At 49.6% G+C, this 14,244-nt stretch overlaps 1 protein-coding gene and 1 long non-coding RNA gene across 2 annotated transcripts in view; one reads left to right on the forward strand and one right to left on the reverse strand.

Moving 5' to 3' along the window:
* Window positions 1-5,929, reverse strand: part of NCS1 (neuronal calcium sensor 1) — a 56,556-nt gene extending 50,627 nt beyond the window's left edge. The window contains exon 1 of the mRNA XM_037798313.1: window positions 5,502-5,929. Within this exon, the coding sequence (XP_037654241.1) occupies window positions 5,502-5,565 (64 nt within the window). The 5' untranslated portion in view covers window positions 5,566-5,929. The remainder of the gene's footprint in view (window positions 1-5,501) is intronic.
* A 149-nt stretch (window positions 5,930-6,078) lies between these two features.
* On the forward strand, window positions 6,079-8,902 carry LOC119505390. Its single transcript, XR_005210729.1, has 3 exons — window positions 6,079-6,382; window positions 7,083-7,248; window positions 7,869-8,902. It is a non-coding gene; the product is annotated as an uncharacterized LOC119505390 (long non-coding RNA).
* Window positions 8,903-14,244: the final 5,342 nt, after the last annotated feature.

A 14,244-nucleotide genomic window follows, 5' to 3' on the forward strand; every position in this document is an offset into this window, starting at 1 on the left:
TGGCCTCGATTACCTCCCCACTCTGCCAATCCATTCTTCGGACTGTAGCCAAGAACGGTCTTTCCAAACTCAAACCTAACTGTGTCTCCGGCACCCCCTTCCACGGCAAAGCACTGGTTTGGAAAATGTGAAATCCTTTCCATGGCCACCTGGGAAGCACCTCCCACCGTTGCCACCCCCACCCAGCCCCACAGGGACTCAGGCCTGACCTTGGGAGGAAGCTGGGTCCAATCCCAAGGTCTCCACCAGAAGAAGTGGCTTTTGCCTGACGCAGCGAGAAGTGAGAACCCTCTGGGGTGGGGGAGGAGGTGAAGGTGGGGGGACGGGAGGAGGCCGGTCACATTTAACGTGAAGCCCAAGGAAACAGAAAGAGCTGGAATAGGCTCATGAGGAGGAGGCCTGGGCCCTGTGACCCCAGGTGAGTCCCTGGCCCTCTCTGCCCCTTGCTTCTCCCTCTGTACAACAATATGGCAGGCTGCCCACCAGCTCTGCCTGTCCTGCTCTAGAAGATGGAGGATTTGTGTCCTTAGGACCAGTCGCTACCACAGAGGTTTCAAGGGTGCCCTGCAAACCAAGCTAGGCCTTCCACTTACCATGAATCCCCCCCAGCTCTGGGGCGTCCTGTCGTGCCTATTTTCCAGAGGGGGACAGTGCAACCCAATGAGAAGGGGCTGCCCAAGGAAAGGACCAGAACCAGGCTGCTCGCCCCAGCACATCTGGCTCCTGAGTCCCACTTCTTCCTAGAGACTCTGCTGCCAAATGGCCCCCATTCCCTTTCTGTACAGCTCTCTGCACTTCGAAGCACTCCTCCCATTTGGTCCATGGAGTCATGGGGGCAGGTATCATAGATGAGCAAACCGATGCTCAGAGGGGCTATGTGATTTGCCAAAAGTCCCAGAGTCCAAGTGAGGACCCAGCTCCATTCTCCCAGGACATTGAGTTCCTTGCTAATAACAGCTGACATGTCTCACCCAGATGTCCCACCCCAGTGTGAAAAGTCTAACCTCAGTTCCACTGGCTCTGCTTTGTTTGATCTTCGATGCAGATAGGGAGCCAGCCTTCTTCATTTTATCTCCAAGCACAAAAGATGTGTAGGGGCTGCAGAAGCCATCTCCTGCCTCTGGCCCTTCCCTCTCCTTGGTGGCTTATTCCTTGCCTAGTCAGGGGTCCTCACCCTCACGCAGTAGCCACCGAACTCCTATATTTGCCCCAAGACGGGTGATGGATAGAGCATTCCCCAAGGTAATGTCTTGTGTTGTGTGGTCAAGCAGAAATGGGTAGGAGGAGCAGTGATCAGAGAATATCCTTATCCTACAGGAAGGGACCTCCCCTGACCACAGGTCCCACAACCAGACCAAAGCCAGAGACCCAAGAGCCCAGATGTTGACACCCAGCATCACTCAACACCAGGCCCCTGGCCCTGAGCTAGGGACCCATTCTCTTCTCTGGATCCCAGAGGTGTTAGCTGCTGGCTACCCAGACCTCCCATCAGCTCCTTCCCTCCACAGGCCTGCTGCGTGCCCAGCACCATCCTGGGCATTAGAAAAAAAGGAGGAAGAAACTCAAGGTTGGCAAGCAAGGTCGAGGCAGAGCCGGGGTTGACCAAGAGCAACAAGGAGGAAGTGATGGACGGAGAGTCCCTGGGGAGTACCTGTGAGCATCACGGGGAAAAGACAAGGAGAAGGAGGGAGGGCAGAGGCTTCTCCCTCTCAGGCAGGCTGGCTTGGGCCTGGGTGGCCCCCAGAAGCCTTGAAATGGATGCAGCTCAGACCATGACAAATGAATTGAGTTCTGTGAACTCGGTTTTTGGACTCCCTGTCTGGTTTCCACCTGAGGGCAGGAATTACATCTCTCTTGTTCCCTGTTTTATCTCAACGCCTGGCAGAGTGAACACTCACTTAATAAGCGGGGATGGGTGGAGAGTGCTGCAGGTAAAAATGAGACCCAGCTACGATTCAGGCAAACCTATCAAAGACTCTACATTTCAATGCCTACTGTGTGCTGGGCACAAAGATCAGGACAATAGAAGGGTTCCTCTGTGGAGAGAGGAAATTTGCCCACAAGATATAACTAAGACCGACTGAAGATGGAGCTGAATTGTGTGGCCAAAACCAACAACATTAACAGTGATTGCTAACATATATTGACTGCCAGGTACTAGGCCCAATGCTGTATGTGAATTATCCTGTTGATTCCTCACATCCTCTCAGTCAGGTACCATGACCACACCCATTTTGCAGATGAGGAAACTGAGGCTCATTTAGTTGAGGCGATGGGCCTGTTCAATGGGCTCCCCACAACCTGGGAACACAGGGATGCCAATGGCCTCACCAACAAGCTGGAAGAAAGTGGGCCAAATCTCAAAGAAACTGGACTGCAGTATGTCCCGGCCGAGCAGGGGCCACCTCTACCTCGCACTGACTTCCTGCTGATCCTGGATGTGAGCTGTGCCAGAAAGGCCGAGGTTCAGGATATGGAGTGATGACAATTTTAAAAATCTTATCTGCAGAGGAAGAAAAGCACCAGCTCTGCCGTCATAAGCCTGAAAGATGGGGGGTTTTGGCCAAGCTGAACCCAGATGTGTCTGGCAAGGGCCATGCAGTTGGAACTTTTAGACCTGCTTCTTTACACACACAGACACCACCAGGACAGTCTTCCATGGAGTAGAAGAATCACCACCGAGGATGGTATCCAGCACCGACTCAGGCATGAACATCTGGGGCTTCCATCTGGGCCCTGCTTGGAATTGTAGCCAGCCGTGCACAAGGTGGTCTAGGACACCAGGTGACACTTACTCCAGGAACCACCCCACCCCCCCAAACAACTAAGGTTCTTAACTGGGCTCCCTGGAGCCACCATCTGCACAACAAACATGTGTCAGAGATGCAAATTCCTGGGCCTCAGCACAGACCTAATGCATCTGAACTCTGGGAAGGTACCTGGGAGGTTCTGACATTTGAGAGTCCTTCCTAACAGCCCTTGTCTTGACCCAGGACCCAGAATCCCCTGGAACAAAGAGCAGATGGCTCTGTTCTCCTTTAGAAGGAAGCCCATCTGGGGGTTTTAGAACCAAGCTGGAGGCTTTCTCTGCTTTTCTTATTGGGGGACTTCATTCAACAAATATCTGTGGACTTACTAAGTGCCAAGACATGGGAGGAACAGCTGTCAACTAAACAGACAAGGCCTGGCCCCAGGGAGCTTGCCTCGGCCAAAGAGACAGACAGGAGGCAAACAAACCCACCACCACCTCCATTCACCCAACCCTAATAAGGGCTTCTGCAGAGGAAAAGTACCCAAGCTAACTCTCCCTGAGCGAAACTGTTTCATGTCTCTGAAGGCCTTTAAAAATAGTCCAGCACAGCACCACGTGGGCATGTTTCTAACAAAGACTTGTGGACTCAACTTCTCTTAGAGTTGACAGACCTTCCCAGAGGGGGAGGTGGGGAGTGGATGAAATGTCCAGCCCTTCCCCATCCAGAATCCACCATCATGGGCTCACAGCAGAAACCTAAAAGTGACATCCAGAAGAAGGCCCCTCCTGACTTGTCTGCATGTGCCCTGAGGTTTCTAACTGGGCATGGCTGGGGAGCCAGACAGACCTGAGTTCAAATCCTGGCCCCGCCTTGTGACTGGCTGTGGAATCTTGGGCACGCCCCTTTGCCTCCCTGAGCCTTGGTTTCCTCATCTGTAAACAAGGATAGTAACAGTACCCACCATTCGTGGGGCTGAGAGAATTCACTGTGCTAACACATGCAAAGAGCTTGGAACATGACACACTCAGAGCAGGACACTGGCTTCCCCTGGCTCCTAGAGCTGCTCCCCTGCTCTGGATCACGATGGATATGCCCAGTGCAGCCCATGCTCCACCTCTCCCAGTGAAGCCCACAGGGCCCTCTGCCACCCCAGGTGTGGGGCCCCTCTGCAGCCTGCCTGCTGACAGCTGTGGGCCATATCTGGCCAGAGCCTGAAGGTGGTCCCAGCACATGTCATAAAGCAGCAGCCAGACTGGAAAGGATCACCCCCAAACTGCAGGAAAAGAGTGAGAGCAATAAGAACATAGTTCCTGGTTCTCGGAGCCTCACCCCTTTGCAGATCAGCTACTGGGAGATGAGCTCCTTGCTGCAGAATTCAACTGGAGAAAGGTCAGTACCCATCCCTCAGCAGACAAGTACCCACTCAGGAAAGACCCCTTTGTTCCAAGCACATAGGATGAGGAGCATGGAGATGAAGTGTGGGCTTGGATAGACCTGCAAACATGCCCGGAAGACTGATGGGGGGGGGGGCTGGTGGGGGGGAGCGGGAAACAGAGGTTGTGCAATGCACCACCAGAAGCTACCTCCCCAGCCTCCATCAACGCCCTGGGTCAATCTGCTGCATCCGGGGGGACGCCGAGGAGCTGGGCCTACACAGTTGTTGGGTGATGGGCTCTGAATTCCAAGCTGAGCCCAGGGGCACTGCCCCCTCCCAAATCAAATACCCACACAGAGTCCCTTGAAGACCACACAGCCATGTTCTCCCCAAGTTCCAGCCCCAAAGAAAGATAATGTGATTGAGACCTAGTGCCATTAACCCCTGGCATGCTTGGGCATCTCCAGAGAGATGCAGGTAAGGAGGAAGCCAGAAAAATTGGAGAGGCAGAGGGACAGGAGAGTTATGAAGTTGGGCAAGTGGTAGAGAGCGACACACTGATCTGGTCTAGAAAATCTTGAAATTTGACAGACCCTTCTCTTCCGGGTGCCCCGATGGTTAAATGATCAGATCGACCAGATCACCCATGGCTTTGTAAACCCATTTTGCAGTTGGGCAAGGAGAGACAGAAGAGGGGTGGTGAAATTTAGGCCAGAGAAGAATTCAGCCTGCAAATTCTGCAGCCAACAGGGCGCAAGGACCCTTCCCCGCCCCAGCCGCCGCCGCCCTGAGCTCTGACAAATCTCGCCACCCCCCACACACGATCCGGGGCCAGGGAGGGGGCGACAGGCCAACCTCGCAGCAGCAGCAGCAGCAGCAGCAGCAGCAGCATCGTGATGCATGAATCACCCACCCAGCCGGGCTCGTGCCAGTCGGCTCCGCGCAGCCCGAGCCACATTGCAACCGAGCGCCCCCTCCCCGGACTACCACCCCTCCACTTGCGCAACCCCTGCCCCTTCCCACAGCTCTGCAGAGAGAGGCCCGCGGGTGGGCCAGGGCTCTGCCGCCCGATCTGGGGGTGGCCCTGCGCACGCTGACAGACAGCACGCGTCCAGAGCTGGGGAGGGCGGGGGCTAGAACAATAGGGCCCAGGTAGGGGGCTGGGGGCGCGGCCCGGAAACCTCGGAGGAGCCCCGGGTGGAGGCAGGAGAAGGAATGACAGAGGGAGGGCTGTGGCGTTGAGAGAGGTGTACAGCCGGAGGAGCAATGCGGGTTTGGGGGTGACGGGGCGATGGGGGAGGGGCGCGAGGGGGAGGAGGAAGCGCGGGACTGGGGTGGTCGCTGGGCTGGGGTCTCGGCGCGCGCACACTCACAGTAGGTTTTCCTGGTCAGCTCCTCCACAACTTCAGGCTTCAACTTGCTGTTGGATTTCCCCATCGTCGGCGGCCGCGGCCCCCGCCCCCCGGGCCGGACCCCGTCAGGGCGCCCAGCGGGAGCGGCTCGGCCGGCGCGGTCCGGCCGCGGGCGGGGCGCACGGAGGGCTCGGCGGGCCGGGCCGGGTCGGGCCGGGGCCGCGCCTTTGTCTGCGCCGTGCTCTCGCGGCCCGGGCGCGGGGCTCCGGCGCGCCGCGATGCGCTGCTCACAGCTCCTCGGCCGCCCAGGGCTCAGCGCAGGGCCCGGGATGCGGGGCAGCCGCTCGGCAGGCCCGGGCGTGGGCACCGGCCCTCCCGCCGCCGCCCTTGGCCACCGCTCCCGCCCTCTCCGGGCGCCGCGGCGCGGAGCTTCGCTGGGCTCGGCGCCGACCCGGCCGGCCGCTCTGTTGCCGCGGTCGTCCCTGGTTACTGGGCTCGGCGGCACATGCTCGCTGCTGCGCTCCCTCTCGCCGCCGCCCCTGCGCTCCCCGCCTCCCGCCTCCCGCCCGCAGCGGCGCGCCGAGAGGTGGACGCGGAGCCGCCACTCAGCGCCCGGCGCCTCCTCCCGCCCCGCACCCGCTCCGCCAGGCCCTCCGCTGACAGAACGGGGGGCTCCGCGAGGATGGAGCCAGGGCCGGTAGAGGGGCACCCCCTTTCCTCATCGCGTCCGGGGTGCGGGGGGGAGGTCACACCCCCACCCCTCTCCTCGGAATGATTTCCCGTGCTTCACCCCGCTCTAAGGCGGAGCCAGGCGGGGGAAGATCCGACATGAATGAGGCCAAGGCCCTGCCCGGTGAAATTCATTCATTCGACACGTATTCGTTGGGCGCTGGGACATGGCGGTAAACAGTACAGACGGGCTGTACAGACACGGGGCTGAGGGACAGAGGGCACTGCTATGCAAGATGTCGCTTGCATGGTGGGGGGCACCTACCTGCTGCGTGGGGAAAGGTGACCTCCAAGCCCAGGATGAGGAAGGGGGTGGGGTGGGAAAGTGTTCAGTCTCAGAAAACCTGGTGGAGGGAGTGAGGCCTGAAGGCCGGAGGTTCAGGGCTCCAGGGAGAAGGGTGTGTGTGTGGGTGTGTGTGTGTGAGAGAGTGTGTGTGTGGTGTGTGTGTGTGTGTGTGTGTGTGTGTGTGTGTGTGGAGAAGAGGGTGTGTGTGTGTGTGTGTGATACGAGGCCAGAGAGAAAGTCAGGGCCTGGTAAGTCCCTCTTTCCCCAAGAGTCGTTGAAGGGATTTAAGCAGGGACATGGCAGGGTCGGATCTGGCCTGTGTTGGAGGCACACTCAGCAGTCAGGAGCTGAGAGGGAGGTGGTGAGTGTCCTGGATTCCACCTGGATAGACAGAAGCAAGAGGGGCAGAGGATGGCAAGAGAGCCCCTCATGGCCTTCCCTGGCCACCCCTTCTAAAATGTCTACATGTTGAGACCTTTCCTATCCCCTTTCCCTGCTTTATTATTATTTTTTTCTCCTTGGCAACTATCACAAACTGAGCACAAATTTTACTTACTCATTGTCTTTTGGCCTGTCTCTTCCACTAGAATCTGAGCTCCAGGAGGGCCTAGGGATTCTTGTCTTATCTGTAGTTGTATCTCCGGGGCCTAGAAGACAACTTGATGTGCAGTAGCTACTCAGCATCCCTCTGTGTGTGAAAGAAGAACTGAGGAAGGAATGACAGTGGTGTAGAAGGTAGAGAGAACGTGGAAGGTGAGACCACCCTATGCTCTGCACCAGCCAGGAATGAGTCAACGGGCAAGGCCCCCTCACCCCCCCCCCCCCACCCCTTTGGTACAGTGTTCAGGCCTGGGCGGTGGGTCCAGGAAGCTCCAAGGAACTAGGGAGACAGAGAAACCCTAACCAGAGTCACCAGCACTTTCAGCCTTAAACACCCCTCCGACCTCCAAACGTGCTTCAGTCTAGCTTCTCCCCTGAAGGCCTGGCCTGAGCTGAGTCCTGGACTTCTAGATCATTTTCTGTAATTAGACACTTGGCTTTTGAAACAAGAAAAAATAATTTATCACATCATTTTGCTCATCTGCAGATAGCCTAAGGAAGAGCCTTCCTGATCACCCAGCTGTGACCCTCCCCACCCCCACCCCGAGAGCTTGTTGATGACCCAGATTCCCAGACCTCACTCCAGACATGATGATTCTGACGGAGGTGGGGTAGTATGGCCTGGGAATCTGCTTTTAACCCAGCCTCTCGTTCAGACTCCCCACAATTCAAGTGCTCAATAGCCATGTGTGTTAATATATTAAAATACATTTAAATGAATTTCAGCTGTTTCTTTTTACTGTTTTTAATGCTTGTCTTTACTTGTCTTTCAGCAAAGAAGATTTCTTCTCCTATTGTAAAAGCTCATCTGGGAGAGTGACCTCAGAAACTTGCTCAGTAGTCCTTCCCCTAAGGGGGACAGAATTACATACATGTGGTAGGCGGGGACTGGATTAAATCTTCCAGGGCTTCAGTGACCACCCCTGCCAGACCAACAGCTACTACCTAGATTTCTCTTTCCATGTCTTAGTCTCTGTATCCAGTGATTTGGGGGGAGGGGGGATTGTCTCCATTTGGGTGCCGCATAAACACCTCAAACTCATCAGGCGCGAAACGTAAACATCACCTCCCATTAAAGTACCCTTCTCTGCCTGGTCCCTCCCATACCCAATGGGTCCAGCCAGAAATCTGAAACATCCTTAGCGCCCCCCACTCTTCCCAGAGACAGCCCCCCCCCCCATATCCAATCAACTATAAGTAGTCCATTGGGTTTTACTCTCTAAATAGCCCTCAGGGCTGAACTTTTCTCCATCCCCACCACAACCATTCTAATCCAGCCACCACTACCTCACAAAGCCCAACCACCACGCAGCCACCTCAGGGGTCTCCCCGTAGCCTTGCCTGGCCCCCTCAAATTCTGTGTTCTTAGTGCAGCCAGAATGCGCTTTTCCCAACACAAACCTAACCCTGTCTCTCCCTCTGGTTAAGCTTCTCCTTGCCCTCAGGAAAATGTCTTGACTCTCTATAAGGCTTACAAGACCCAGTATGACCTGACAGGAGCCACCTTCTCTCCTGCCTCATCTCCTGATTCCTCTAACAAGTCAAACTCTCGGCCTCCAGGCCTTTGCAGAGGCTGTTTCCCTCTGCCTGACCTGCTCTCCCAGCCCCTTCCCCCAGCCTAGCTAACTCCTAGACCTGCGCTGTCCAACAGGGTAGCCACTCAACACACATGGCTATTGAGCACTTGAATTGTGGGGAGTCTGAATTGAGATGTGCTGTAAGTATAAAATATCCTCTAGATTTCAAAGATTAGTAAGAAAGAAAATAATGTAAACCATCTATCAATATTGAACTGATAATATTTGAATATAGAGGATTAAATAAAATATATTTAAATGAATTTCAGCTGTTTCTTTTTACTGTTTTTAATGCATCTACTAGAAAATTTAAAATTACGTATGTGCTTGCATTATATTTCTAGGGGACGGCAATGTCCTGGGCATTGCTTCAAGTCTCCATTTAAACATCACCTCCTCCAAGGAGCCTTGCTGAACCCTCCCTTCAACTCAGGTGAGCTCAAGTCCCCCTGTTATATACCTGACCATAGCACCTTTCTGTTCTACAGGTCTGGGTAGGAACAGGGATGCAAATGAAGGATGCCCAGGATAAAGTCTGCTGCCAGGGATGGGGTCGGGGTTGCTGGAACTTGGCCCCAGAAGAAGAGGAGTGGGAGGAGGAAGAGGGGTCCCACTGAATCCCCAGCATGGAGAACAGTGTAATGAGGCTGGGGTTCTCATGTGACAGGGTCTTATGTGGCTCTTGGCTGATCACTTCCCATCTCATAAACTAATCTGATCTTCTTATGGGGGGGAAGGTTTATAAAGATAAAAAATGCTTTGCACAAGCAAATAACAAAGAGTTATATATCTTTAATCTTTAAAGAGCTTTCTAAACCAATGAGAAAAAGATGAGCCCCTCAAAAGAAAGTTGGGGAAAGGACTTGAACAGGCAATATAAAAATAATAATGCAAGTGGTCAGCCCATGTGAGAGTTGTTCCTTTAAAAGTCATCAGAGAAGCTCAAAATAAATTGGAGAAAAAATTAATATACCCAGGGTTGGCAAAGGAATGAGAAAATGGGCATCCAGATATTGCCCAGCAAGGTGTAAATTGGTGCAACCTTTCCAAAGAGCAGTTTGGCAATATATATCCACATTCTCTGACTCAGCAATTCTACTTCTAAGAATTTATCCTAAGGCAACAATCAGAGATTTATACAAATGTCTAGACTCAAGGATGTTATAGCAGCAGCATTTATAACAACAACAACAAAAAATTGGAAACAATCTACATATTCAAAAATTAGGGACTGGGCTATCCATACCATGGAATCCTATACAATAATGTTAAAGTATAGCATAGATGGAAATCTATAGACTTAGAAAAACAGGTGTTGATAACACAATAAGCTAAAAAAAAAAAAGCAGGTTTCATCAATGAAACAAAAGCTGGTTCTTTAAAAAGATAAATAAAGACCAATAAAACTGATAAACCTCTAGCCATGCTACCAAGAGAGACACAAATTGCTAATATCAGAAAAGAATGAGAAATTATTACTACTGATCCCATGGACATTAAAAGGATAATAAAGTATGAACAACTCTATGCCATAAATTTGATAATTTAGATGAAAGTCACATGAAAGACACAAACTACCAAAACTCACACAAGAAGAAATATATCATCTGAATAGGCCTAAATCTATTAAAGAAACTGAATCAATAATTAATAAACTTCCAATAAAGAAAGCACCAGGCCCAGATGCCTTCACTGGCGAATTCTTCCAAACATTTAAAAAAGAAATAATACCAATTCTCTATAATCTCTTCCAGAAATTAGAATTGGGGGAATATTCTCTAACTCCTATGAAGTCAGAATTATCTAACACCAAACCAGATAAAGACACTATAAGGAAGGAAAAGTACAGACCAATATGTGTCATGAACATAGATGTGAAAATCCTCAACAAATTATTGGCAAATTGAATCCAACAATGTATAAAAAGAATTATACACCATGACCAAGTAGAATTTATTCCAGGTATGAAAGGCTGGTTCAATATTCAAAAATCAATTAATATAATTTGTCACATCAACAAGTTAAAGAAAAATAATCATATGATCATATCAGTAGATATAGCAAAATCATTTGACAAACTCAACACCATTCATGATAAAAACTCTTAGCAAACCAGGAATAGAGGGGAACTTCCTCAATTTGATAAAGAACATCTACAAAAAACCTACAGCCAACATCACAATTTAATGAAGAGAAACTAGAAGCTTTATCTCTAAGATCAGGGACAAGACAAGGATGTCCCCTCTCACCACTCTTACTCAACATCATAGTGGAAGTCCCAGCTAATGCAGTAAGACAAGAAAAGGAAACAAAATGTATACAGATTGGGAAGGAAGAAGTAAAACTGTCTTTTATCACATATGATATGATTGTCTCAGTAGAAGAATTATTTTTTTAAATTATGGCAAGGTTGCAAGACATAAGGTTATACAGAATCTCTCTCTTTATATATAAAATATACAGAAGTCAACTGCTTGCCTATATACCAGCAATGAACAATTAGAATTTGAAATTAAAAATATAATACCATTAAATGGGAACTCCTCAAGCTCAGAAGTTTCTGTAGCTCAAAGGAATTTGTCTAAAAGGTAAAGAGGCAGCCAACTCAATGGGAAAAAATTTTTGGAAACCATGTATCTGACAAAAGACTGATATCTTGCATATATAAAGAAATCCTACAACTCAATGACGATAGTACAGACAGCCCAATTATAAAATGTGCAAAAGATATGAAAAGACAGTTCTCTGAAGAGGAAATACAAATGGCCAAGAAACACATGAAAAATGTTCAGCTTCACTAGTATTAGAGAGATGCAAATTAAGACCACAATGAGATACCGTCTCACACCAATTAGAATGGCTGCCATTAAACAAGCAGGAAACTACAAATGCTGGAGGGGATGTGGAGAAATTGGAACTCTTATTCACTGTTGGTGGGACTGTATAATGGTTCAGCCACTCTGGAAGTCAGTCTGGCAGTTCCTTAGAAAACTAGATATAGAGATACCCTTCAATCCAGCGATTGCACTTCTCGGTATATACCCGGAAGATCTGAAAGCAGTGACATGAACAGATATCTGCACGCCAATGTTCATAGCAGCATTATTCACAATTGCCAAGAGATGGAAGCAACCCAAATGTCCTTCAGCAGATGAGTGGATAAATAAAATGTGGTATATACACACAATGGAATACTACGCGGCAGTAAGAAGGAACGGTGTCGTGAAACATATGACAACATGGATGAACCTTGAAGACATAATGCTGAGCGAAATAAGCCAGGCACAAAAAGAGAAATATTATATGCTACCCCTAATGTGAACATTGAAAAATGTAAAACAAATGGTTTATAATGTAGAGTGTAGGGGAACTAGTGATAGCAATTAAGGAAGGGGGAACGATAATCCAATAAGAACAGATAAGCTATCGTGGGTAAACTTAACGTTCTGGGAATGCCTAGGAATGACAATGGTCTGTTAATGTCTGATGGGTATAGTAGGAACAAGTTCACAGAAATGTTGCTATCTTAGGTTACTTTCTTGGGGTAGAGTAGGAACATGTTGGAAGTAAAGTAGTTATCTTAGGTTACTTGTCTTTTTCTTACTCCCTTGTTGTGGTCTGTTTGAAATGCTCTTTTATTGTATGTTTTTTAAAAATATTTATTTATTTATTTTATACAGTTGATTTTAAAAGAAGTTAATTAAAAAGAAAAAAAACAAGGACAAAAATATGCAGAGCCCCCTTGAGGAGCTGGTGGAGAATGCAGGGGTATTGGCCTACCCCACCTCGATGGTTGCTAACATGCCCACAGACATAGGGGACTGGTGGTTTGATGGGTTGAGCCCTCTACCACAGGACTTGCCCTTGGGAAGACTGTTGCTGCAAAGCAGAAGCTAGGCCTCCCTATAATTGTGCCTAAGAGCCTCCTCCCGAACGCCTCTTTGTTGCTCAGATGTGGCCCTCTCTCTCTAGCTAAGCCAACTTGGCAGGTGAAAGCACTGCCCTCCCTGCTACGTGGGATCAGACACCCAGGGGAGTGAATCTCCCTGGCAACGTGGAATATGACTCCTGGGGAGGAATGTAGACCCGGCATCGTGGGATGGAGAACATCTTCTTGACCAAAAGGGGGAAGTGAAAGGAAATGAAATAAGCTTCAGTGGTAGAGAGATTCCAAAAGGAGCCGAGAGGTCACTCTGGTGGACACTCTTATGCACAATACAGACAACCCTTTTTAGGTTCTAATGAATGGGGGTAGCTGGTGGTAGATACCTGAAACTATCAAACTACAACTCAGGACCCATGAATCCTGAAGACGATTGTATAAAAATTTAGCTTATGAGGGGTGACAATGGGATTGGGAAAGCCATATGGACCACACTCCCCTTTGTCTAGTTTATGGATGGATGAGTAGAAAAATGGGGGAAGGAAAAAAACAAACAAACGAAGGCACCCAGTGTTCTTTTTTACTTTAATTGCTCTTTTTCACTTTAATTGCTCTTTTTCACTTTAATTATTCTTCTTGTTATTTTTGTGTGTGTGGTAATGAAGGTGTCAGGGATTGATTTTGGTGATGAATGCACAACTATGTAATGATACTGTGAACAATTGAATGTACGATTTGTTTTGTATGACTGCATGGTATGTAAATATATCTCAATAAAATGAATTTTAATAAAAAAAAGAAGAAAAGAAGGAAAAAAATATATAATACCATTGATATTAGCACCAAAAAAGAAAGATTTAGGTATAAATCTAACAAAATATTTATAGGCTCTATATGAGAAAAACTACCAAAATCTAATGAAAGAAACCAAACAAGTTCTAAATAAATGGAAAGATATCCCATGTTCATTGACAGACAGATTCAATATTGCTAAGATGTCAATTCTCCCCAATCTGATCTATTAAACGCAATCCCAATCTAAATCCCAGCAAGTTATTTTGTGGATACCAACAGATACTTTGGCAGGCTGCCAGCTCCCACACATGGGCTGTGGTTGTTGGAACACTGGATCAGGAGGAATCCCAGAGCAAGCACAGGCTCAGCTGAGAAGAGTGGCATGAATCATGATGCTGTCTGACCTGGGCACTGGGGAAGAGTCAAGCTGGGCACCATGTACCTCAGAATTCCCTTAGAAAGAATTCCCTGGTCTTTACCACCCCATGTGGCCCTCTGGGTCATCACCAAAATCAATCCCTGACACCTGGCTGCACCATTCACCTGGAGTAACAATCACCATCCACTCAGGGCAAATGGAGGGTGCAAGGCTGGGTTAGGAGAGGGTCAGGAGCTAGTCGTCCCACCACATTAGAGCTGCCCACCCTAGTCATGCCCTCACTGGACCCTCTGGTCAGTCCTTATTTTGTTAGAAGCCTGTGGAAGTGGCCAACTTCTTTCTCCACATGAGGGAAGCAGGGTAGAACAGCGGTTAATACAGGCCCTGGAGCCAGGCTGCACTGAGCAGCTGGGTGGCTTGGGCAAGTTACTTCACCTCTTTAAGCCTCAGTTTCCTCATCTGGAAAGTGGGAATAATAAAAATACCACCACTGCTCCTCAGTGCCCTTATGAGGA

The sequence above is a fragment of the Choloepus didactylus genome, chromosome 10 (genome assembly GCF_015220235.1).
Source record: "Choloepus didactylus isolate mChoDid1 chromosome 10, mChoDid1.pri, whole genome shotgun sequence".
Taxonomy (NCBI): Eukaryota; Metazoa; Chordata; class Mammalia; order Pilosa; family Megalonychidae; genus Choloepus; species Choloepus didactylus.